Source organism: Paramisgurnus dabryanus, chromosome 3 (genome assembly GCF_030506205.2).
Source record: "Paramisgurnus dabryanus chromosome 3, PD_genome_1.1, whole genome shotgun sequence".
Taxonomy (NCBI): Eukaryota; Metazoa; Chordata; class Actinopteri; order Cypriniformes; family Cobitidae; genus Paramisgurnus; species Paramisgurnus dabryanus.
In genome coordinates, this window is record NC_133339.1 from 13,169,256 (window position 1) to 13,196,867 (window position 27,612).

General features: G+C 37.8%; 1 protein-coding gene across 1 annotated transcript; it reads left to right on the top strand.

Annotated features, from left to right (window-relative positions):
• Positions 1–2,049: 2,049 nt before the first annotated feature.
• LOC135768964 (uncharacterized) lies at positions 2,050–27,612 on the top strand. Its single transcript, XM_073813821.1, has 3 exons — positions 2,050–2,262; positions 9,508–10,684; positions 23,567–27,612. The coding sequence occupies exons 1-3, from the start codon at positions 2,175–2,177 to the stop codon at positions 24,663–24,665; spliced, it is 2,364 nt and encodes a 787-aa protein (XP_073669922.1). The 5' UTR covers positions 2,050–2,174; the 3' UTR covers positions 24,666–27,612.

Here is a 27,612-nt window from a genome sequence, read left to right on the forward strand (position 1 = left end):
ATATACCTATTTAATTTGTATGTAAAGCTAAACACTCCAGTTCAGTAGGTGGCGTAGTGCACCATAAGTTGGTTTACCAACCACCACAAATCTCCAAAAGAAGAAGATTTGAATGAAAAGAAAAGATCCGTAAAAAGGTTTTGAAGTCTCGCGAATCGGTCTTTAAAGCGGTCGTCACTAGAGCCTGATGTCTTCACGTGTAAATGTTCGCTGTGCAATGAAATAATTAATCCGTCTTCGATTATTTTATTTGTTTGTCAACAGAAGACAGGACTTTTTTAATACGCTAACCGTTAGCAGTGAGATGAAGTTGAAAATCTGACCCGGACTCACTGTTGTCTCTGGAGCAGGGATCCGGACAGCGTCATAAACATCTCCTGACTCATACAGTTGTGTACTTTGAGGTAATGTACAGCACGTTTAATACCAATATTATTAAATGTTTTTATCCATGTATTATGAACCAGTGTACTGTGGAGATCGAGAACTAAAACGGAAGGTGTGCGCTATTCAGACAACTTTAAAATTACCTGAGGACTGCATCTGTATTTATCACTTCTTATTTTAGTTCTTATTTACTTTTATATTCAGTAACGTTAGGGGAGAGCGGGGTACAAACTAAGGCTTTTTGGCTCTATCATTCAAAAATATTTGCGTTAGATTTAATATTTTTTACACAATGTCCCTGTCCTGGAAACTGCCCCTTTAAGATGGTTTGCGGGATCTACCGTTATCGTACACCGGCAGTGACAGGAGTGCAAACGTTACCTCAGCTGGGGTTCATTGTGAACAGAGGGTTTGTTGTAACATCTGCTAGAAAATTAAGTTTATACACACATTATTCAATCAAATTCTGTCTATATATTAAAGGTGGATATTGTTTATTTATCTGCCTATAATAGATAGATATCCACACATTCATCCATCCATGATCCTTCATCTAACCATCCTTGTATTATGCATCAATCCATATAAATAGATGACAATTGTGACAATTGTGAGTTATTTCCCATGATATTGTATTAAGTTATCATTTTAATGAGTAGTATTTGGGAACATGGGGGTGAGTGCAGGAGCACATATTTTTTGGTTGACTGTATAATCGTATATTCATTCAGACTCAGTATTGTTGACTTCTCTTTTATTCTCTACTAAATTGAAACAATCTTCAAATGGATGAAGAATAAACGGCAAACTGTAAGGATGTTTAAAACGGGTTATTGTGCCACTACAAAATCAATTAAAGTTCTACTTACAATTAAATGTCACGTTCTTTCTGATCCCATTTTCTAAACCCTAGTTTGTGTGTAATGTTGCTATATTAGCATAAATAATACCTGTAAAATGATAAAGCTCAAATTTCACTGCCAGGCGACATTTCCGCCCCTTAGCAAATTTGAAATTCTATTTGAAAGATTTTTGTCAGTAATTTAAATATATTTTCTCTATTGTTTTCTCTGGCCGTATCATTTCATTCAGACTGAGCTCACTTTGTGCCGCCAGTGCAGACATGTTTCACATGCAGCTGTAATTCAGGTTAAAGTATTATGTGAGGTTTAGGTCATGTTTTCAGTCATCTGTATTTTTGTCTGTTGCTTTTGAAAATAAAAACTGAGCAACAGAGAGCTTAAAAGTGAGAGGGAGATAGACAGTGGTGCTCTCTATTTATCCCACAGCATCTACAGCTCAAATAAAATAAATAAAATAATGTTTTTGTAATCTGGGTGGGTCCTGATTCATTTTCAATGCAGGAAACCCTGCTGCAATAATCAGATGATGTCTGAATCATTTCACTTTGACATGTATAACTAACTTCTATTCAAAATCTGATCGCTCAATTTAAGTAAAATAAAACTGCATGGAAACGTTTCTTCAAATTAATAAAAGAAAAGGAAAATCGCCCAGGTCTACACCAAACATAGATTCAGATTCTGTAATTAATGCTTGAGAAAACATTCTGAAGTGAAACATTAAAAAGTCTGAAACAGATGGTGAATGTTTCACTCACATTAAATGTTTTAATGCCTCTCTTTTTATTTCTAGTTTACACCCATAGAGTGAAAGTGATTGAGACCTTCAGTGAAGCTCCTCCTACAACAATCCACCAATAAATGCTGGAGTCAAACACACAGAGAAATCACTCCATGTGTGACAACTGAAATCTTCATGACATAATGTTGATGCTGGTGAAAGAGGACCTTGAGAAGATGACCGATCCACAACCATGCAGAATAAAGGATGAAGAAACTGAGGAACAAATAGGTTGGTGTCTATTTTTCAATCTTTATTATTGATGGTTGAGGAATAATCATAAAAACATTGAGAAACATGAGAGTTCTCTCCTCACTGCCAGTCAACATCTTTGGCAGCTTACATCATGAGATTAGACATGATTATCCTTAAATGCTTAAATCAACACTTCTTATGAAAAATTTATGTTTTATTTTCACCTGTTACTTTTTTGTCCACTCAAGTTGTTGCCTTGAAAATAAAAAAACTTTAAATTTAAGTTACATTTACATAAACATGAGCATCGGTGGGGATTGAACCTGGGTCGCTGAATGCGCTATTAAAAGCACTGACCACTAGGCTATCATTACTAATGGTACTTTAGACTTTCGTGTGATCGTTTTAAAATATGACAATAGATTTAATTTAGTTGGTGCATGAAAGGATTTAATCTATAAGGACATTCCAGCTATTTTATGGGGTTGTTTATTCAATTCAATTCAATTCAATTTTATTTATATAGCGCTTTTCACAATTGTTAATTGTTGCAAAGCAGCTTTACATGAGTAGATGTAGAGGAGAACATTGAAAATCAATACATAGTATAAGAAGTAGAATATAGCGGCTAAGGATAAAAAACCGTGTAAGCGAGCATATTAATAATGTAACGTATACAGTAAAGTGCTAAGTTAAGCCAAAGTTGGCTGACTCTCCCTGGGACTAAAAACCCCCTAGGAGAAAACCCAATGGGAAAAAATCCTAGAAGGACAAAAAACCCTAGGGAGAAATTAATATTTATATTTATAATATATAGACACGGTAGGGATAGGAAGCGTGTAAGCGGATTAAACTGGTTCAGCCGGTGGCCGTTGGTCGCGCATCGGTTGGGCGTCACGTTGAAGGACAGCCAGTTGATTAGTGGTGCGATGACCTTCACAGCAACTGGGTCTGTTTGTCTCATTGTCCTCAGAGTCGAGGACGAGACTGGGAGACAAAAGCAGAATTCTATTAGCGTAGGGGCCGTTCGCATGTAATGCAAGTGTCTCACATTATAGTGGTTTAATTCAGTTCGGTTCCAGACAGGCTAACTATTGCGGCAAGAGTAAATTACCCATATGAGGTATGTGAGTGCTTTGTTCTAGACAAAATAACTACTGCGGGAAAAGTACATTTACTGGACATTCTATGTGAATGCTTTGTTAAAGAAGAATGTCTTAAGTTTAGATTTAAATTGATCGACTGTGTCTGATACTCGAACATTATTTGGTAAATCATTCCAGAGCTTAGGGGCTAAGTAGGAAAAGGATCTACCACCTTTAGACACTTTTGATATTCTAGGGATAATTAAGTAACCCGAATTTTGTGATCGCAGTTTACGTGGTGGATTGTATTCTGATAGTAGTTCTTTTATATACGAGGGCGCTAGGCCATTTAAGGCTTTGTAGGTGATTAGTAATATTTTAAATTGTATGCGATATTTAACTGGTAGCCAGTGTAAAGATGCCAGAATTGGACTAATGTGGTCATACTTTTTAGATCGAGTAAGCACTCTTGCGGCGGCGTTTTGAACCAGCTGTAGCTTGTTTACCTGATTTGCATGGCATCCCCCGAGTAACGAGTTACAATAGTCTATTCTAGAGGTCATAAAAGCATGGATAAGCTTTTCTGCATCTGATGCAGACAGCATATGGCGTATTTTTGAGATATTTCTAAGATGGAAGAATGCTGTGCGGCAGACGTTGGAGATATGACTATCGAAAGATAGATTGCTGTCAAACATTACGCCTAAATTCTTAACCGTGGAAGATGGCACCACCATGCAGCCATCTATGGGCAACTTGTAATCTGACATATTATGTTTGGAGCGATTTGGTTCAATAATAAGTATCTCTGTCTTATTGGAGTTTAGCATAAGAAAGTTATGTGCCATCCAGTCCCTAATATCACTAATGCAGTCTGTTAGCTTAGCAAACTGGTGGGTTTCGCTAGGATGTGACGAGATGTAAAGCTGGGTATCATCCGCATAGCAGTGAAAACTTATGTTATGTTTCCTGATAATGTCTCCTAGAGGTAACATATATAACGAGAATAGGATAGGGCCTAGAACTGATCCCTGAGGTATGCCGTATTTAACGGGGGAGTGATGTGACTCTTCCTCATTTACATAAACAAAGTGATATCGATTGGTTAGATACGATCTAAACCAGGCTAACGCCTGACCACTGATGCCAACATAGTTTTCTAGTCTATTGAGTAGGATTCTGTGATCTATTGTGTCAAAGGCTGCACTAAGGTCTAGTAATATAAGGATTGAGATTTCACCACGATCGGATGTTAATAGGAGGTCATTTGTAACTCTAAGCAGCGCTGTCTCTGTGCTATGGTGGGGCCTGAATCCTGATTGGAACTTTTCATATGTATTATTATTCGCTATGAATGTGCGTAGCTGGCTTGCCACTACTTTTTCTAATATTTTAGAAAGAAAAGGTAGATTTGAGGTTGGTCTAAAGTTATTAAGATCTCCCTGGTCAAGGTTTGGTTTTTTAATGAGCGGTCTAATAACTGCTAGTTTGAAAGCTGTTGGAACGTATCCTAGAATCCTTTATTGCAGCAGTATTATAATTTTCAGTCAGTAGTAAATTCTTCATACATTTTTATCACAAATTACCGCTTTCTCTTTAACTTGGATTGATTTGATCTACGCTCCACCTCTAGGGCTGCTCAAGAATAGCGTTCTTTGTTAGGTTAATTCAAGTCAAGTTTGTAACTTTAATCCTTGCTTTTCCAAGTGAGTTTTATGAAATAGCCCTCTGGTCTTCGCTAAAAAAGGTTTACAACACATACAATGCTCTACTACAGTTAACCCTCATGTTGTGTTCACATCGTTATGGAGAGAATTTTCTTTTACCCAAAAATAGTAGTTAATGTTATTGTATCGGACTGAAATTACTGCATTAACTTTAACAATATCAATCTAAGATCATGTTTGTCTCTTTTTTTATTCTGGGGGCTCAGATCCCCAATAAGAGTATAATAAAAAAGAATAAATAAATAAAATATGTATTTAATTACAGTGTAAGGTTAGGCCTATATATGAACAGTGGCAGAGCTGGAATTTAATGGGGTGGAATTGTGTGAAGTTAGATACCGGTAGGCGTATTAAAGGGGGGGGTTCTGAATATTCATTTTGCGTCTTGTCTCCACACCCCTCCCCCTCTTCCCCAGAAAAACTCGAACAATCAGGAACATATATAAGCGTTTGGTAAAAATTATTATGAAAATGTAAAAATTAGATTTACATATTTGTGAACATCATACTGCCATATTGTGAATAATATGTAATCATGTAATCCATAAAAAAGTAACAGTAGTCTGATGACAAGTATTTTAAAATGTAGATTAATCTAATTACAAGTACTTGATTTTTGGAATCTGGTTACATAATTCAGATTACATGTAATCCGTTACTACCCAGCTCTTATTATTATCTATATGTAACTATTTTTGAACAAATTTTTCATATGGTCATAATATATTCAACCATATATTACATTGAATGTCCTTTGCCAGTTACATGACCAGTCTGTTTAATGAACTTAACCTCTGTAGGACCAGTGCAGTGATTTCTATATTAAAATTTCTACTGACTAAAAAGAATGGGGTTGTGCTTAGGAGTTTAGCGGTCTGTATGAATGGAATTTTATCAATAAAAATGTTAATTGCTTAAAGGCGCAAAAGAGGATGTTTCCGCCGACTGAGAATACAAAGACCGTTACTGAGTTTTTTAAATAAGCGCATGCGTAAGAACAGCCCCCCTCCTTCACAGCTCATTTCTAGGGAACACCTTCCAAAACTCGTGCACGAGTACTTGAACACGAGTGTTTGTTTACCACCGGCATATGCTGTGTCACGTCAGTGGATTCATTATGTAAAATGATATGATAATAAACGCATAAGACGTTAAAACGTTAGATCAGTCGACGCTACTCCTATTTCAATTAGCATGTAGCAGACTGGTCACTGCCTTACAACTACAGTACAAGAACAATGTCGTTATACCTGAATAAAATTACAAAGAAAGAATAATCACTGTTATCTGTTGAGGAGAATTTTAGCAAACTGCGTGTTTGTCTTGACACCTCTCTGTTCCTTCATTGCTCTCCAGCGTTGAAATGTTTCTCCAATAGCGACTCTGGTTAGATTACGTTATTCTAATAATTTTCTCCTCTTCTCAGTGACTTAAAAAGTCTTTCTTTTACGTCCTCCTTCGGGTTTCTTCTCTTCCATGGTGCAAATTCGAGGAGGAAAGCAGGAGCGACAATGAAAACAAATCGAAACTAAAGACGGAGTTTTTTAAAATATTGAGGTGCATAAGCTCAGATTAATTAGGCCTATGATTAATTACTTCAAAAAAGAAATGCAAAACCAGTCCTAACATAATGTTCCTTATACCTTTCACCCCTTTGCAATTTCCTTTTAAGGTGAAGGAGGCGTGTCATAGCGGAGCCTTTGTTGTCAGGCAGGCTGGGTCTGGTTTTGAGGCATTTCATAATGCCCGTACACATTTTTCTTTATTCCCTCATCCAGTATGTTGAGGAATGTGATGTCGTCTTCTGACACAATTTTGCTGTCGTCATTGCCATCTTTGAAGTCAGACTCTAGAATGCGAATGACGTCAGTAGGAGTTAATGGAGGTAGCTCCTTGACTGTAGTTCTGTGACACAGATGGTGTGAGCTCGATGTATCCTGGGTATGTAGTGAGCGCCCTACAATACTCCATCCTAAATCAGTCCTTACAGCGTAGGGTTCCTCATCTCCTCCTAAAAGTACTTGTCTTGGTGCCATGGATCTCGAGCAGTTGTAGCCGATTAAAAGACCTACTACGCAGTCCTTCAGTGGTTGTATTTCATCAGCTATTTCGGACAGATGACTCCATTGTTTAGCCGTCTCACAAGTGGGAATGTGAGAGCGGTTGACAGGAATGCAGTCCTTTGTGTAGGTGACAGGAAGATCAACTTGAACTGCAGAACTATATCCTCTAACACGAAGCCCAAAGACTCCTTCGCTTGTGAGCACCGTATCCCTGCCACTCATAGTCGTCAACTTCAATTTCACTGAATACTTGTCAGCATTAAGACCATCACTCACTTCTTGGTCAATGGATGTAGTATCGCTTTGAGTGTCGAGTAGTGCGTAGACGAGTTTCTCAGTGGTTGGGTCATTTTTAGATGAAACCCAAACTGGTATCACCATAGAGGTGTTTGATGACCCTACGCCTGCTATACTGAGTGATGTTGCAGCAGCGCCTATATTTGTCTCTGGTTCTGATGCAGTCCTTTCTCTTTTATAGTTGTCATCATGCAGGGCTGTAGGATGCTTTCCTTTACAGTGGTCACAGAAAAGACGATGAAGGCAGTCTCTCACGCTGTGGCCGGGTTTTAGGCATCCATAACAGAGTTTATTTTCCTTTATATAGTTGCGTCGCTCAACCAATACCATTTCAGTGAACTTGTAGCATGCGTGTAGCTGATGTCTATTATCTTGACAAAAAATGCATGAAGTCTTAACTTTCTTCTGTTCTGACTTGCGTTTTTCATTGTTAGTGACTATTTGAGTGGTAAACACACTAGCCTTGTTTTTCTTCACATCTCTGAGATTTCTCTTCTCAGTGTAAGAATCTGATGAATGAAGGGCATGAAATGACGTAATGGGATTGCAAGCAATCTCAGCTTCATCCGACGTGAACTCTAATGGCAGAAAAAGACAGTTTAGCAGATATGGTAAAGCCCTGGATATGAACGTACAAGCATAAAATATCAAAACATCAATTTTAGTTGCTGACACATATGCATGTACATATAGACACTAGAAAAATTGTAAATGTTAGTGTAAATATCACAATGAACAAGTTAGCAATGTTCTTAAATCCAAAATGAGGAAAATGTTAATATTAAATCCTCAATAAACACTGTTAACTAAGTATATAAATGCAAAGTCCAAACAACAAAAATCTATATGTCCTTAATTAGAAAGAGTACATATAGATGCATACAGGCATGAGTGCAAATATAATCACAGTTTATTTAGTTGCTCTTGTTGGTGAGCCAGTGAGTATTAAATGTTCAGTCTGAGAAGCCGTTCATCCATTGCTCGCCGTATTGTTGTACCATTGTCTATATAATAGTGGATTAATACTCACAGTCCTGCATCAGTGTCCGTAAGTGTGACTGTACTTGACCATTGCACCGAATCTGTGAGACAGCTGTCCGAAATAGGTCAGGCGCGACGATGATGATGTAACAGAAGTGGTAACCGGCGCGGTAAAGACCCTCCGTAGCACGTTGTAGACAACAGTCGTCGGAATCGATGCGGGTCAAGCTCTTACTGTAGCAAAACCCCAGCCAGACAATGGTGAAGCGTACTGATTTCAAAAAGCCTTTATTTTGTGTTCAGCCGTTAGCCTTTCCTTTAAAAACACAAATCTGCCTTTCTTATGTTAACACCTTTTCTTCATGAAACAGCGTAAGAGCTACAGGGCAGATAAATAACATAAAATCAGCTCTTACGAACATAAACATTAGCCGAAGGCCAACATGAACAAACATATTACAAAAAGATATAAATTTACGTCAGTCAATATTAACAATGTTAAAAACTTATGTTAACAAACTTTGCATGACACAAGTGATGATAACACATTTAAACACTTCTTCACAGTTAAATAGATTAACCCACGTATTAATACATATAAACATTAAACAAATCAAACACAGTACCTTGTTCCCGTTCCAGCTAGGTGCTTAAATTATCCATTCATGTATTTGAGAACCTTTTAGAGCGATCTTTACAATTTCAGAGCGTTTTCAAACAGCATGCGCTCTTTCCTTTTCCGTGTGTGCGTCTCACTAATTGGTCCCACCTTTCTAGGTTCGAAATTAACGTTCCCCTAGGGGGCGGGATTAAAGGACTCATTACAATAACCAAGGAGACTAAATAAAAGGAGCTCAGAGAAAATTATTTTCTCTTTCTTAGAGTTAGTTACACTAACTGAAAGAAAACAAGTTGACAAAAAGATAGAATCTAATGTTTGGTGATATTGGAAACACCAGAAGTGTTATAGGGTTTTGAACACAGCACAAGAGTTAAACTACAGCAGAAATTCACAATAGAAATTTATATAATGTACTTTACATTAAAAATAACATCGATACATGACATCTCAAATGTGTTTTGTCACTCTGGTTTATCAATATGAACTATTTACGGTCTTCATTTTAGATATGATGGAAGTGAAAGAGGAGTGTCAAGCTGAAGTGGATGAGAAACATCAGATTGTAAAAATAAACCATAATGTTTCACAGAAAGAAACTCCGAAGACAGAAGACATAAAATGTGAAAATAGTTTCAGAGAAGATGAACGCCCTGCAGATCACAAGAGGACTCACAGTGAAGAGAACCCTTTCACATGTGAACAGTGTGGAAAGAGTTTTAGAAGAAAAGATAACCTTAACACACATGTGAGTGTTCACACCGGAGAGAAACATTTCACATGTCAACAGTGTGGAAAAAGTTTCAGAACAAAACCTAACCTTAACGCACACATTAGGATTCACACTGGAGAGAAACGACACGTGTGCCATCAGTGTGGAAAGAGTTTTATAACTGCAGGTGAACTTAAGCAACACATGATGACTCACACTGGAGAAAAACCTTACACTTGTCAACAGTGTGGAAAGAGTTTCAGAACAAATCCTAAACTTAAAGCACACATGAGGATTCACACTGGAGAGAAACCACATCGGTGCCATCAGTGTGGAAAGAGTTTTATAACTGCAGGTGAACTTAAGCAACACATGAGGTCTCACACTGGAGAGAAACCTTACAGTTGTCATCAATGTGGAAAGAGTTTCTCTGTTGAACGTAGCCTTAAGATACACACAAGGATTCACACTGGAGAGAAACCACATGTGTGCCATCAGTGTGGAAAGAGTTTTATAACTGCAGGTGAACTTAAGCAACACATGAGGACTCACACTGGAGAGAAACCTTACAGTTGTCATCAATGTGGAAAGAGTTTCTCTGTTGAACGTAGCCTTAAGATACACACAAGGATTCACACAGGAGAGAAACCTTACACTTGTCATCAATGTGGAAAAAGTTTCTCTGTTAAAGGTAACCTTAAGATACACACAAGAATTCACACTGGAGAGAAACCTTACACATGCCATGAGTGTAAAAAGAGTTTTAAAACTGCATGTGAACTTAAGAAACACATGAGGTCTCACACTGGAGAGAAACCTTACACTTGTCAACAGTGTGGAAAGAGTTTTTCTGTTGAAAGTAACCTTAAGATTCATGCAAGAATTCACACTGGAGAGAAACCTTACACATGCCATGAGTGTGAAAAGAGTTTCAAAACAAAATCTAACCTTAACTCACACATGAGAATCCACACTCGATAGAAACCATTCACTTGTCAACAGCGTGGATATGGCAACAAAGTTTAGAAATCAGCTGAGGTCTTAATAATAAAACTGTCTGGAGGATCCTTACTAAAAGTCTTCATGCGAACAAAAGGCCAATATGTCTGTACTTGTGTTCTTGTGGACTTATGAAATGTCACCAGTCGCGACCCAAGTACTGTTCCAATTCCAAGTTTGCCTTAAGCCAAGTTCAAAAAACATCCCCTGATGTGTTCTTGATCCACTCATCGAGGATACATCAGGAGGTGACTTGTGTGGACTTGTATCAGCCAAGTTTTCCAGAACTTCAAATCAGTGGTCAGATAGGACCTAATATTAACATTTCCTCTGACAATTTTGAATATTTGAGTTCAAGTTGATCAGCGGCAGTCAGCGCCGTGTACTCCGCAGATGGAACATTCATCTCTGCAAGTCCTTCTGAAATTTCCTGCTGGCTCAGTGCAGCTGCTCTGCCCTTCAGTGTCTGATGGTCAAACATGAAATATTCCCTTTGGATATATATTTATATTTTTCTGTCTCTTTATTATTCATATAAAGTCTGTTATTTGTTGTTATCGTTTTAACTGATGTTAAAGTTTCATAACTTAAATCACATTTTCTATAGAATCTTAATACTGAATCACTCTCTTTGTACTTTAACTAGATTTTTTACTTGTGTTTACTTCATTGTTGTACAAACATTTTGTACTTTTATAATAAACGTGTCTGGTTGCGGTGAGATTTGGGCATTTTCTTGTGGTGTTGTGTATTGCGGCATAGTATGACATACAGAACCGTTTGCCAATGAACCTGCATTAACGAAGACAGTGGGGCTTCTGGCCTTAGTCAAACGGGTTGGCGTGTATATGGTGGGTCATTCTACAAAAAAGGTGGTTTTGCAGACCCCTTAATCATTTAATTTGACCCAATAATCCCATAATGATATATATTTAATAAATATAGACTGTCCTTAACATGATGAGAGAGTTTATTTATGTAAATTTCTTTTTTTCCCCTTTTTTAAACTTTTTTTTTTTAATGTCTGGGCCTAAAAACTGCCCTGTCCCTTTGATCATACGTGGAAGTTGAACTGTGTACTTATTATTTAAAACCATGTTTTTTTATAAAACAAATCTAATTAACATTTACCTTTAACCCTGTATGAATTTACTACAACACTGAAATGGTAAAAATACACTACTAATATTAATAATATCAAATAAATATTTGTCCCCCAAATTTATGTCATTGGTGTGACCCTACCCAAAGCACCTTTATTTTGAAACAATGCATCAGCTCTTTGAAGTTTTTCTTGGGGCAAGAGGTCAGTGGAAGAAGTGCAGTGGTGGAAGGCAAAAGGTTTGTGAGATGTCTTACCTTATTTGTCTAAAATATCGTGATATATCTAAGAATTTTTAAATAAGATTTTTTTGGATGTCATTAGTGTTACTCTTTTTTTTTTTTTTGTATAGCTGGGAGTGTCAAGATCTTTACATAAAAATACATTATACTGAATAAATATGTGATTGTTACATCTCTGATGAAATGGTACTTGGCTAATGGCAGCCATTTGAGCATATTTTATGTCAACACAGTATGAAAATAAAAAAATAACTTATTCAGGAAATGGAAAAAATGGGCTTAAAAACTTTTTGCAATGTAATTTAGAGCAACAGAAGAAGTATAGAGCCATTATAAAACGAGTTAAAGAAATCGGGTTATACGGGATAATTTAGTGTTTTTCCTTGCATGTCTGTTCTCCACACTCCAGTTCAGTAGGTGGCGGTAGTGCACCACAAGTTGGGTTACCAACCGCCATAAAACTCCAGAAGAAGAAGAAGGTTTGAATCAAAAGACTCGTAAAGGTTTTGAAGCCTCGCGAATCAGTGTTTAAAGCGACCGTCACTAGACTTCACGTGTAAATGTTTCGGTGTGCACTGAAATAATTAATCCGTCTTCGATTATTTTATTGGTTTGTCAGCAGAAGACAGGATTTCTTAATACACTAACCGTTAACAATGAGATGAAGTTGAAAATCTGAACCGGACTCACTGTTTTCTCTGGAGCAGGGATCCATAGAGACAGAGCGCCGCGCGTCATAACCTGAAAACCACGCCCACCGGGGGGAAAACAATCCAACCGTCTCCATTGACTTTGTATTGCGAGAGGCTGCCTCCTTGTCATTTCTGGCTTATAACAAAAAACAGAATAATGCCTAAAAGCTGCTGTGTGACAATATGTACAGCTAACAAGCCAAAGAACCCAGAAATAAGTTTTTATAAGCTGTCGAGCCGTAAAACCCTGTCTTTAAGGAGAATAAAGTGGATCGCCGACTACGTTTCCCCCTATTGGACGCAGTTCTACTAATAGTATTACTATGAAAAGTTGCCTGTTTCCATTTTTGTGTCTTTAAACGCTCGTTTTTGGGGTCGACAGCTTATAAAAACTTATTTACAGATTAAAATTAAAAACAGAATAATACATAAAAGCTGCTGTGTGGCAAGGTGTACAGCTAAAAAGCCAAAAAACCCAGAAATAAGTTTTTTTTTAAGCTGTCGACCTCATAAAACGAGCGTTTAAAGAAACAAAAGTGGAAACAGGCAACTTTTCATAGTACTTCTATTAGTAGAACTGCGTCCACTAGGGGAAAACGTAGTCGGCGATCCACTTTATTCCTCTTAAAAGCTGGGTTTTACGGCTCGACAGCTTATAAAAACTTATTTCTGGGTTCTTTGGCTTGTTAGCTGTACATATTGTCACACAGCAGTTTTTAGGCATTATTCTGTTTTTTGTTATAAGCCAGAAATGACAAGGAGGCAGCCTCTCGCAATACAAAGTCAATGGAGACGATTGGTTTGTTTTCCCCCCGGTGGGCGTGGTTTTCAAATTTGCATATCGGCGCTCTGTCTCTATTGTCCGGACAGCGTCATAAACATCTCCTGACTCATACAGTTGTGTACGTTTAATACCAATATTATTAAATGTTTTTACTCATGTATTATGAACCAGTGTACTGTGGAGATCGAGGACTTAAAACAGAAGATGTGCGCTATTCAGACAACTTTAAAATTACCTGAGAACTGCATCTGTATTTGTCACTTCTTATTATCGTTATTATTTACCTTTATCTTTAGTAACGGTAGGGAAGATCGGGGTACAAACTAAGGCTTTTTGACTTTGGCTATATCATTCAAAAATATTTGCGTTAGATTTAATATTTTTTTACACAAACACACACATCTCTGCTACAAATGAACACTTACTAAGTGTTCATTTGTAGCAGAGATGTGTGTGTTTGTGTAAAAAAGTGACTTAGGGGCGGTTTCACAGACAGGGTTTAAGTCTAGTCCCAGACTAAAATGCATATTTGAGTCTTAACTGAAAACAGCTTGCACTGACATAAGTTAAGTTTAAATACATCATTGCCATTGTTTTTGTCTCAAGATACACATGAGTTGTTGTTGTAAGGTATGTTTGTAAAAACAACTTAAATTGCCTAAAATAAGTACTGCTGGATTAATCTAAACCCTGTCCTGGTAACTGCCCCTTAAAGTTTGTTTGTGGGATCTACCATTTTCGTACACCGGAAGTGACAGGAGTGTGTAAACGTTACCTCAGTTGGTTGGCGTTCATTGTGAACAGAGGGTTTGTTGTAACATCTGCTATAAAATTTAGTTTAAACACACATTATTCATTCAAATTATGTTTATATACTTATTATATACTTAGATAGATATTCACACATTCATCCATCTATGATTCTTTATCTAACCGTCCTTGTATTATGCATCAAGGGCAAAAATGATAATTGTGAGTTATTTCCCCTGATATTGTATTAACAATTACCATTTTGATGAATAAGTATTTACATTATTTTAATTTCATTATTATTGTATACCTGAGGCTTAACTGTAACAGTGTGTGACAACTAACCCCCGCTGTGTAAAAATGTTTTAAATCCCAGCTATCAGTCACTAGGAGTTGCTAACATGCTTCAAAATGATGTTATGTTTTAGGTAACAAGACAGTAATTAAAACTTGCATAAACAAAAATCTTGCAGCATAATTTTGTTTAAAACATCAAGATTTAATGCAATTTATGTTGAATTTCTATCCTTAGGTGAGATGATAAAAAGTAGTGTCCAGTGGTGTAGTGGGGCCTGGAGAAGTGGGTATACTGTTAATTTTGCTCCCAATTTTTTTAAAGCGTCCCAGCAATAAATAAACGCCGTTTGTTATAAACCAGTGGTTCTCAACTCCAGTCCTCGGGACCCATTGCTCTGCACATTTTGGATGTCTCTCATATCTGACACGCTCAGTTCAGTAAGTTCATGGAATCTATTCTAATGAGCTGATGATCTGAATCAGGTGTGTTAAATAAGGGAGACATGCACAATATGCAGAGCAGTGAGTCCCGAGGACTGGAGTTAAGTGTTATAAACCAGTGGTTCTCAAACTTTTTCCGCGTGCGGCCCCCCTTTTGTACGGTGCATGTCTTTCGGGGCCCCCCCAAAGAAAATGTATGACAAAAAACTACTCTTAAATGTAACATTTTAATTGAACAAAACATATTAAATTATACAAAGTAGTGCTGTTGGTTAGTAGACTTAGTCAAGTGAATACACTCTTTAGTCTGTTCACACATTAAAATTAGACAACTATGTTCTCACCTTGCAAAACTGCCCTACAAAGCAAAAGACCTTAACTCGCTAGAGTGTAGAACTGAGAAAAATGACTTTAATTAATTAATAATTAATTTTCTTGATTTTAATTTTCTCGAAAAACCAACAAAATTGATTCATGATACTTATCCACATGATAAAGGAGGTCTTGAAAGGCCCAAAAATATCAATAACTAATTTTCGACCAAAAATGAAGTTACTGCCTTTTGCCTTTGTCTGGTCTAGTTTCTCTTGTAAACTATCTTTTGGAACAGCGGATTTGACATCTTCGTTGAAAACTGTAGCGGGCCAGGCTGCATCTCTGTCGGCATCCTCTCTGACTCGGGGTATGGGAGGCGGATGGAGCGGATGAGGGCACTTTGCAATCGTTAGCTGAGCTGCTGGCTAACAACACTGATGTTGATTAATATCGTTAGCTTGAATTGTTCTGCTAGCTAAAAACGGGGATGTAGCATTGCGAGGTTGTTTGTAAATCTGAAAAATAAAGTTTCAGTAGTTTCGCTTCATCTTTCCTAATAATGATGGCAGGCAGTGAACCAGGTAGTGATTGACAGTTCTCTAATCCAATTGCGTTGGGCAGTATCAGATTGATGGCAACCTAGCACAATGGTGTTTAGGCGAATCATATTTCAAAGGAACCCGGTGCCTCAGTCCTCCTAAGTAAATTATTTTACCGAGTGTTTAGGGTATATTTGCGTTTATTTACATCATGCGATTGGATTAGCTACAAGAGAAATGGAAATACGCCATATACTTGCATATACCCTGCACTAAATCACTGTTTAGAAGTGGGTATACGCAAATCCGACTGAAAAAGAAGTGGGTATACACCGTATACTTGCGTATACCCTGGACTACAGCACTGGTAGTGTCTTAAAATTAACCCCGCCCCCATACACTATCACTCTCTTTAAAATAAAGAAATCCTCCATATATCATTTAAGGTGGGGGATTATTTCCCCTCCATTGTCCAGGCCTTGACCTCCACAGAAGCCACACTTGCATTTGACCCCGAGGCCTTCATCAAGTCAAGTAAGTTTTGATGATAAACTTGGATAAATATATTTGATCTATGGTATTATAGTTAACTAGCAAATACTAAAATGTGTTTATACAGTAGCTAGCTAGCTAGCCAGTAAATAAGATGTCTAAATATAAGCTAGTACTATTATAATAACTATAATAATGTTTATTATGCGTTTGTGTTTCTTAATGAAAGAATCTGTCTAGGAGCCATGTAAAGTGTATGTCATGTGACCGTGGGAGAATAAAGCAGTTATGTAGGGTTAAAATACCTGTGTGTAGTTTGGAAACATTGGGGTGAGTGCAGGAGCACATATTTTTTTGGTTGACTGTATAATCGTATATTCATTCAGTGTTGACTTCACTGTTATACTTTGCTATCTTGAAACAATCTTCAAAAGGATGAAGAATAAACGGCAAACTGTAAGGATGATTGACGTGTCAGAATTTTTTTGCTTTCCACTCAGCTCCTTGGCTGTTTAAAACGGATTATTGAGCCACTACAGAATCAATTAAAGTTTGACTTACAATTAAATCGGTCAATACGTTATACCTTATTTGTTTTACCTTGCATGCATGTCTGCTTATGACCAAACAATATGTTTATTTATGTTTGCATATGGTATAGTTTATATACATTTACACAAATTTCCAAAAATCCCTGTTAAATTTCTAATTTGGAATATTTAAAAATTCCCCAGATTAAGTTCTCATAGACAATTTCGGGAAATTTACCAGGAACTTTCCGCACCTTAACGAACCTATTTAGCCTGACGTTGTCATACTCAATTCTAGTCAGAATTTGAGTCTGATACCGCTCCATTGAGCTATAATTATGAGGCGTGTCTCAACCGAAAAATGCCTCTGCACTCAATTGGACAGACCTACGACCAATCAGAGCAACGGAGTGTATGTTGAAATTACGTCTTTGCAGCCTGACCGAACTGCTAGTTATTTCGCTACGACACTAACATTGTGATTATACTAAGTCTGAGTTAGCGAATGTACATCAACACCTACTATGTTTACAACATTTCGTTTATATCACAACATGAAGTATTTACTAAGTCATAGAGTATGACTATCTCTTACCATTTGTACGTTAGGTGAACTTCATCCACGACGATACCCTACGTTGGCTTGAAAATATTGGAGCCTAGCATGTCCCTCCACTTATTAGACAACCACGATTCCGGGCTTCCGAAAAGAAGCTGGCAACGACCGCTAATTATATCCATCTCGTCGTGCACGCAGAGTTGCCTCGCCATGATAAGGTTGCCCATTTCAGTTGCGACCAACCTTTGCCGAATCCCATAAGGACGGCAAAACATCAACAAATGCCCTGCTCGCGTTTCTCTGTTCCTCTTTTAAAATCAATGCTCTGTCGATATCTTTTAGAACAGACTCAATGTCAGAATCCACACATCTGAACTCTACAGCGGCAGCCATTCAACACACGCGCTCTTTGGTGACGTGGTTCATTACGTTACTGTCGTTTATCTGTCAATCATCGTATAAAGCCCGCCCTCACAATTTGATTCGTCGGCCTGTTTTGATATTCTCATAGTAGCTCCTCAACGGTGAATCCCCAGACCGATCTTCCCCGTATTTCAAATCGTGGTGGGCGGGGCTAAGATCGGCTGGCACCCAGGCTAGAACCTATTTGAAATTTTGAAAAGATTTTTGTCAATTATTTTTTTCAGTAATTTAAATATATTTTCTCTATTGTTTTCTTTGGCCATATCATTTCATTGCTGAGCTGACTTTGTGCTGCCAGTACATACGTGTTTCACATGGAGCTATAATTCATGTACAAGTATTATGTTAAGTTTAGGTCATGTTTTCAGTCATCTGTATTTTTATCTGTTGCTTTTGAAGATTAAATGTTTTAATGTCTCTTCTTTCATCTCTATTCCACACCTATAGAGTGAAAGTGACTGAGACCTTCAGTGAAGCTCCTCCTACAACAATCCACCAATAAATGCTGGAGTCAAACACACAGAGAAATCACTCCATGTGTGACAACTGAAATCTTCATGACATAATGTTGATGCTGGTGAAAGAGGAGCTTGAGAAGATGACGGATCCACAACCATGCAGAATAAAGGATGAAGATTCTGAGGAACAAATAGGTTGGTGTCTATTTTCAGTCTTCATTATTGATGGTTGAGGAATAATCATAAAAACATTGAGAAACATGAGGGGAAATAACCTTAAATCCATGAGATGATAACTTTCTGCATCTATAATAGATTCAGTAGAATTAGATTGAAACATCAGGTAAAGAGTTTTATCCAAAGCAACCTTCAGTGGATTGAATGACTGTGATCTCCATGCAATGCTCTACTACAGTTAAACCTCATGTTGTGTTCACGTCATTAATATGGAGAAAATGTTCTTTTACCCAAAAAAAGTAGTTAAAGGGACATTGTGTCATATTTTAAGTAGTTTATTAGCTCAAATAAATTTCTTCATTCATAAATGTGTCCTTATTGGTGTAAAATTAACTCTACCAATGATCTGACTTCTCCTCGTAAGCAAAAAATTTCTTATTTGTATATACATAGGACGAAGGTAAGTCAGAAACGTGGGTAAAATCATTGGAGGTTTCCATGTCGTTCCGCCACTTTGAAAAACTATAGGTCGCAGAGAGGGACATAAAGCACTAGCCTACCTGTCTAGCCAATCCACAATGCGTTTTCCTTCACAGCCAACTACACATGACTGAAACCAGCTATAATGAGTGAGAGGCACTTTTTCATGATGGTCTTACGCCTGCCATCAAGCTATAATATAATTTTTGTCTAAAGGAACATTTCTATTTTTCTTATTCATGCTAAGAGTGCTCATGAATGCAAACCCAGGTGTATTGATGACAATCTCTATGGGGATGGGTTGTGGCTATTGAGTAAAGTGTAAAGCGGAGAAGACCTAATGCTGCATTCAGACCAGCGTGGTAGAGGCGTCAAGTGCGAGTGATTTCAATGTTAAGTCAATGTGTCAATGCGTTTTTGGCGAAAAAGCATGCCACGTTAACCAATCAGGAGCTTGCTCTAGTAGTGACGTGACTACAGAAAGTTAGCAGAGTCGCAGAAGCCCCTACCTTGACACGTATTTTTTCGCATGAAAGTATCGATGACTAGAATTTCACGGGCGAATGAAGCGAGTATACTCAAAATGTTTAATTTGCAAACTAGACGCGGTAGACGCAAATTTGACGCCTCAAACACGGCTGGTGTGAACCCAGTGAGACGTTTTGTAGTCTACTCTAGAAGTTTGATTGGAATCCATTTTGATCGAGATGCAAGATCGGTCATATGCTCAGATGCAAATGAAGACATGTTGTAATAACTTTTTAAAGCATAACGGCTACTGTAGTTGCAATACCCATTTGAAAACGCGAGGCACTAGAGATCACTCTTTGTTTGAAAAACATATTCAATTTCACAGTTAGATGGGAGAATTTCCTACACAATGTCCTTTTAATGTTATTGCACCAGTTTGAAATTACTACATGAACTATAACAATCTCAATATAAAAGATTTTTTGTTGCTTTTTTAAAAATGTATTTCCCCACCTTGTAGCACTCAGTGGTTTTCCCACTCAAAAATTACCGGCCTAAAGAAAATAGTTTATAACCAGGGTCTTCTAAGGGGCCAGTCACACCAAAAGCGTTTATGGCAGTTGCAGGCGCCTTTTTTGAATGATATTCTATGGGCAGGGCGCGTTTGCGCGCTGTTTATGCGCGCCGAGCGCCTTGCGGTTTTTTGACGCGTTTTTGAAGGAGCGCTGAGAGCGGAGAAGCGCCCGACGTCATTCGCGTCTTTCCATTGTCCAATCGAATGAGGGGAGAGTCGGGCCTTACGTTGTGGTGAGGGAAGTTTACAGTTGCTTTGAAGAACCGGACTCCACTCACTCTCTCTCTGCTGCGTGTTTGTGCACCTCTCACCCTCAAACAAGTTCAGAGCAAGCGCCCTCTTTTTAAAGTTTCTGCTAATATGACAGTTAACAGCAAAAGAGCGCTCACGCCTCAATATTTGATTGACAAGAAAGCTGACTCGGTGGTTGATTAGCAATATAAAAAGCCGTGTCGCACTGCTCTTTTTTTAAAAAAAAGGCAGTGCGTCGAGCCTTGCGTTTGCAAGCGTTTAAAGCGCTTTTGGTGTGACTGGCCCCTAATGTCTCAAACAGAAGAGAGAAAAGGAAGAGATGCACATTGCGATGTCTAAACAAGCACTGTCTGTTTTAAATGCAAAGCACCCATTAACAAGGCACATGAAATAGGCTATTGTCATTCATGTGCATACGTTCACTAAATGCATTAAATGCATGCTTCATTTATGAGTTCACACAAAGTTTTTGTCATTTTGGTTTAACGACTCATATTTGATAATGACTCCTTGTGCATTAGTGTACAGACTAAAAGCAATTTAAAGCAAACTTCCTAGTTAAACATTAAAGGTGACAGAATGATTGAACGGAGTATTTATACTTGTTCTGTGATGTGACATGTAAACACAAAAAAATTTGTTTGGGTTTGTAATGCCTTAGAAGCTTCCTAAAAACCTATCTCAAAAAGCTCTATTAGAAGGTGGAATTTAAACAAGTGGTTTTGCACCTATTTGGCTCCCTCTACTGGCTTAACTTACAATCTCATTACTGATTGGCTGACTTTGCTGCCACTCAAAAAATTTAGCCAATTATTTTAAAGTGAAAGGGCAGTTAGATTCCTGTGATGTCATAAGCATCAGTTTTTCAGATTGGGCTGTTTTCTGGCTGACATTTCTAAAAGAGGAATTTCTATGAGACTGAGATGTTTAGCATGTTTAGCACTTTTTGTATGTTTGTGAATGTGGGTAGACAACCATTATTCAACAAAGAAGATAGGTCTATATGAACAGTGGCACAGCTGGAATTTAATGGGGTGGTCAAGGCTACTTTACGAGGTCCATAGTCATCAATGAAAGAAAACAATCTGCAACGTGTATCAAAAAGCATGAATGATTCTCATAATTACTGATTACTTGACTGAGACTTCAACAGGTAGGCCTACTATAACCCTTAAAGGCAGAGTGCACAATGTTTGAAAAACGCTTTGGAAAAGGGAGTCGGGTTGACTAACAAAAAACACTTATAACCAGTCAGCAGTAAGGGGCGTGTCTACTAGGGATGCCACAATTCTCAATACATTATTGAACCGTTCGGTTCGACCCCCACGGTCCAATACGCGCAGGTGAATTGCGGTTTTTCGGTTTATCCATCCAAATCTGTCAGTTTTATATTCCCTGCACTTTTGTTAATGTGCGCATGCGCGTGATCTGCACGCTTATAAACGCCACAGCGAGTTGATATCCAGTCACTGTGTGCTAGCTGCGTTAAACTCTGCTTGAACTCTGCTTGGAATGCTGGTGTCAGATTTCATTCGCGTGCACACATACCCAACAGAAGTACAACAACAAAAAGAAGCAGCAGGACTGTCTTTTAAATCTGAGGTGTGGATTAATTATTTGCGCGTGTAGATATTACATACAACATCAATGTAAAGATGCAAATTCGCGTCGGGCAATGCGAATGACGCAAATTGGGCTTGTTATTGATGCAAACGCGCGTTATTTGCCTCAAACACGTCTTCTGCGCAAGTTGAAAAAGTTTAACTCAAGAAGAGAATGCGCCTGATGCTAAAATAAATCCCACCAGTAATGTTGATTGAGGAACGCATTTTTGGTTTCTACACAGACAGCATGATGTTGGATTTAACAGTAGTGCAGTAAGGTATAGCCTTCATTTACAATGTAAAGTTTAATTTACTAAGTACAGGTATATAAAATGGCCAATTTATGTAATGTAATGAATTCACATGTTCCCCAGTTTGAATAGGATATTATTTTTATATGTCTTTATTTAATTATATCTTATATTATTGTATCAGTACACTAGAAATATGTAAGATGATTTTTGCATTTACATAAAATAAAGAGAACTGCAATTAAAACCAGTATTTTTTTCTTCTTAACATCTCAATGTTCCTGTTACCTAAGCATAGAATAATTAAAAACACTTTAATAGGCCAAGGCATCAGAACCGAGACCAAACCGTAAACCGTGAACAAGAACCGAAATATGTATTGAACCGTGAACTAAGTGTATTGTTGCATCACTAGTGTCTACTAACCGACATCCTTGCCGGGCTGCGTATGTGTGGGGCGGGTCTATCAAAAGAAGGTCCAGATTCTATTAGGGTAGGAGTGTGTTTGTTTGGGTGATTTCAAAAGTCAACGTTGGCTTTCAAACATTGTGGACTCCGCCTTTAAGAAAATAAACCATGATTTTTATGGTAAAAGTATAGTACCCTTGTTTTTTGGTGTATTGATTACTATTAGCTAAACATGGTTTCACTGCAGTAAACATTGTTATTTCATTTGTTTACTATGATACTCACAAAGACAGTTATTTTGAGACGTGTTTATTTGTCTGTACACCAAAAAAGAAAACACAGAAAAATCGGTGGACAACATAAACAACATAGTACAGTTGCTAAGATTAACCCGTACTAGCAATAATGTAATGTATAGAAGAGATATCTAATTTAAACCAATGTCAGCTGACTCCCTAGGGCTTGATACATTTATATATGCCTCAGGAGAATTTAATATGGAATTAATGGCAAAAAAGTGCTAGCAAAGAGGTTGGCAAAAAATGCATATCAAAATTGATGCTTTGAAATATGGAATTTTCTCAATTTTCGTATGAGCGTACAACCACCGTACCCCCCTAGGGTGTTAATATGCTTTTCACCTTTTTTACCCATGCCTGGATATTGGAAACACCACAAGTGTTAAAGGGTTTTAAACACAGCACAAGAGTTAAACTACAAGAACCGAAATTAACAATAGAAATGACATAATGTACTTCACATTAAAAATAACATGGATACATGACATCTCAAATGTGTTTTGTCACCCAAGTTTATTAATATGAACTATTTACTGTATTTATTTTAGATAATATGGAAATGAAAAAGGAGAGTCAAGCTGAAGTTGATGAGAAACATCAGATTGTAAAGATAAACCATAATGTTTCACAGAAAGAAACTCTGAAGACAGAAGACATAAAGTGTGAAAATAGTTTCAGAGAAGATGAACGCCCTGCAGATCACAAGAGGACTCACAGTGAGGAGAAACCTTTCACATGTCAACAGTGTGGAAAGTGTTACAGAAGAAAAGATAACCTTAAAGCACACATGAGGATTCACACTGGAGAGAAACCTTTCACATGTCAACACTGTGGAAAGAGTTTCACCTTGAAAGCGAACCTTATCCGGCACATGAATACTCACAGTGAGGAGAAACCTTTCAGATGTCAACAATGTGGAAAGAGTTTCACCTTTCAATCAGGCCTTATCAGGCACATGCAAACTCACAGTGAGGAAAAGCCTTTTACATGTCAACAGTGTGGAAAGAGTTTCAGAAGAAAATGTAACCTTAAAGCACACATGAGGACTCACACCGGAGAGAAACCACACGTGTGCCATCACTGTGGGAAGAGTTTTAAAACGCCATGTGACGTTAAGATGCATTCAAGAATTCACACCGGAGAGGAACCTTACATGTGTCATCTGTGTGGAAAGAGTTTCAGAGTTGAATTTAGCCTTAAGATACATGCAAGAATTCACACTGGAGAGAAACCGTTCTCTTGCCATGAGTGTGAAAAAGGTTTCAGAAGTAAAAGTAGCCTTATAACACACATGACAATTCACAAAGGAGAGAAACCTCATGTGTGTCTTCAGTGTGGAAAGCGTTTCATTGTGAAGTATCAACTTAAGAGACACATGAAAACTCACAGCGAAACGAAACCTCATGCATGTCTGCAGTGTGAAAAGAGTTTCATAGATAAACGTGGACTTGAGATTCACATGAGAAGTCACACTGGGGAGAAACCTTACATATGCTCTCATTGTGAAAAGGGTTTTACAAGTGAAGGCGCTCTTAAGAAACACATGAAAGTTCACACAGGAGAGAAACCGTTCACCTGTCAACAGAGTGGAAAGAGTTTTACAGTAAAACGTTATCTTAATGCACATGTGAGAATTCACACTGGAGAGAGACCATACGTGTGTCAACGGTGTGGAAAGAGTTTTGGGACAAAACCAAACCTTAAAGTACATCTGAGAACTCACTCTGAAGAGAAACCGTTCACGTGCCATGAGTGTAAAAAGAGTTTCAAAACAAATGCTTACCTTAAAAAACACGCAAAATTTCACGCTCAATAGTGTCAACAGTGTGAATATGGCAACAAAGTATAGAAATGCTGAGGTCTTATTAAAGGAGTGGTGAATCAAACAGTAAATTTTAACTTTATAATTTATTATTTAAGAGGTCATCATACCTAAATGAACATCCTGCATGTTTCAGAACTGAAAATGTCCTCTTAACTGAAATATAACAGTTTTTGGCACCAAGCCAAGTAAACAGTCGGTTCAGGAATGTGCCGAAATGTGACGTCAAATTAGAATTTAACCACCTCCTCCACACTCAAAGTGTCAATGACCACTTTTGTAGCCCTCCCACAGCTTTGCGTGACACACGTTTGGACCAGGGGCAAAGCAAACATAGGCACTCAACAATGTGTATGTTTCAACAATCAGTAAGCATGTCTTTTAAAGATTTCCAAATGTAACCAGAATGACTTAAATACATTTTTCCTGAGAGACTTTTATTTTGACGCAGTGATCTGTTATGAGCACCAGTCGAAACGGAATATTTGTAACATTACCACAAATGCTCGGAACCTAACTTTAGGAATGCGTGGTTGAAGTTTGTTTTTAAAGAAGTTAAAAGTGTGGGGAGTGTTTGTTTACTTTTTAACATTTGGATTCATTTGTTAAGAAGCCTAGCCTGGGTTTCCCCATGCTGCCTTGCGCGCAAATTTATTCACGCTGCAAGTCTAGCATGGCACCTATGGCCCATTTTTGCCCACCGAAGCAGTTTTGTTATTTGTTATAACGCGGCAACAGATGCGAAGTTACTTTTCAATGCAGCCTTAGATAGTGTTCTAAGTAGTTTTGAATGCAAGTTTATTTTAATAAAAGAGCAACTTTAGGCATTAAACAATTTCATATCAAAGAAGGATGTTTGTATATGGCAAGACAGAGTTTTATAGGACCAACCTGCTAGGCATCGTCGTCGACGAAGTCCATTTAACTTATAAATGGTAAGTGGTATTTATTAATATCATATTGTCATTATGCCTGTACTGTGGTTGTCACAGTGCCACTAAAATGTGTTGCTTTTCAATACAATATACAGCTACTGGTTTAGTTGCATAGCTTTCAGCTGTGTGCACACGAACCGATAAAAGTTGTTTACGTTTAAATTGATGTCTCTCTACATACGTCATCTGGTATAATTGAAACGATTGGCTATGAGCTACGTACAGACGCATTTGATAGACATTCGTAGCGCCCAATAAACGGCTCTGAGCATTAATAAACCACGCCTCAAATACGAGAAAATGAGCATATGGTTCCCAGACCACATCTCATTCTCTATGAGACTGGTCTGGTGTTAACCAGGCTAAAAGTAGCCACAAGGGATGCTGGATTTGGAGAGAGACTGTGGAGGAACCTTCCTTGACATTGATATCCGAGATGCCGGTCTTGCTTGTGTTTTACGCGACATGTAAGTTGTTTTGATTTGTAACCCTTTAAAAATCGCAAGATTAGTGTGTAGACTGTAGTCAGTGCGTCTTCCCACAGACGATATAGTGCATGTCAAGAGGTATTTTACTGCAATATAACATAACGCAACATTCAATGGTGTCATGTCCGAATGGTCATTTTCAGACACTTACTAATAGTAGAGTTTGATAGAGTTTGGTACTGTACAGTGTAGCTATCATAATTTTGCATCATAAACTTTAAGATTTGTACTGTCAATACATTATGTGAAAAATCATTGTAGATTGTAAGTTTGTTGATCTGAACACTTAATTCTGTGCTGTGTTAGCACAACCAACGAATTGCACTAATACTGTAATATGGCTAACAATTTCGTTTTGAAAATTACATGAAACCTTACATAATGAAATAAAACTTGAATGTCATCAAATGCAACATTTATAAAACTTGATTACTTTACCTCATCTGTCAACATGATTTCTTGTTCCTGTCTAATTGATGGCCATCAATGGTTGAGTTAAAGCAGGAGTGGGGAACCCTGGGTCCTGGAGGGCCACTGTCCTGCAGAGTTTAGTTCCAACCCTAACCAAACACACCTGCATTTCATTTTCAAGTAATCCTGAAGACTTTAATTAGATTTTTCAGGTGTGTTAAATTGGGTTTGGAACTAAACTCTGCTGGACAATGGCCCTCCAGGACCAGGGTTCCCCACCCCTGAGTTAAAGGGACTGTAAGTAGGATTTACCCCCATATAGTGGTAAAATTGTATTTTGCATTCAAACGAACAGTGCTCTCTAGCGCGTCGCCTTTCCAAATGCATGTTGTAACTACGGTAGCCGTTATGTAATCACTGATCTCCTTTGTCCGTTGCAGCTGGTTCACGTGTTCTGAATGAAAACGCGTTGTGGAAATGCGTTGGTAGGCTAGTGCTTTTTGTCCCTCTCTGCTATTATAGTTTATCAACAGTGTTGGGCTAGTTACTTCCAAAGTGTAATACATTATATATTACAAATTACTGTCATTTGAAAGTAATTAGTTACATTACAATATTACTGACTCTGAACTGTAATGAGTTACACTACTTTTGCATTACTTTTGAGTTACTTTCATCAAAATAACAGAAGTATGACTAGGCATTATAAAATGTTAAAATGTAGTTTATTGATGCTAATAAATCTAGAAGGTATGTGTTGGCCCTCGAGCTTTGAATAGGCACAGTGAAGACTTATGGCAAAAAACAGTAACAATGACTGTCAGAGTAATAAACATGGACAAATGATCTGGTAAAAGTCTGGTAAATGATGGTCCACATACCAAACACAATAAAGCTAGAGCCCACTATAATGCTGTTAGGACTCTGCCATAATCTTGTTGGTAATTATATCTAGTTTTGTATGGCAGGGTTCTAACAGTACAATGTTTTGTGTGGGAGAACGTGGTTTTGGTATTGTTATATTAGGCCACGTTTTTCCCGTGTCTTGTGACTTCTTCCCCGCTCCCTTGTATTATCTAGTCTTTGTTTTTATGTCTTGTTTAGTCT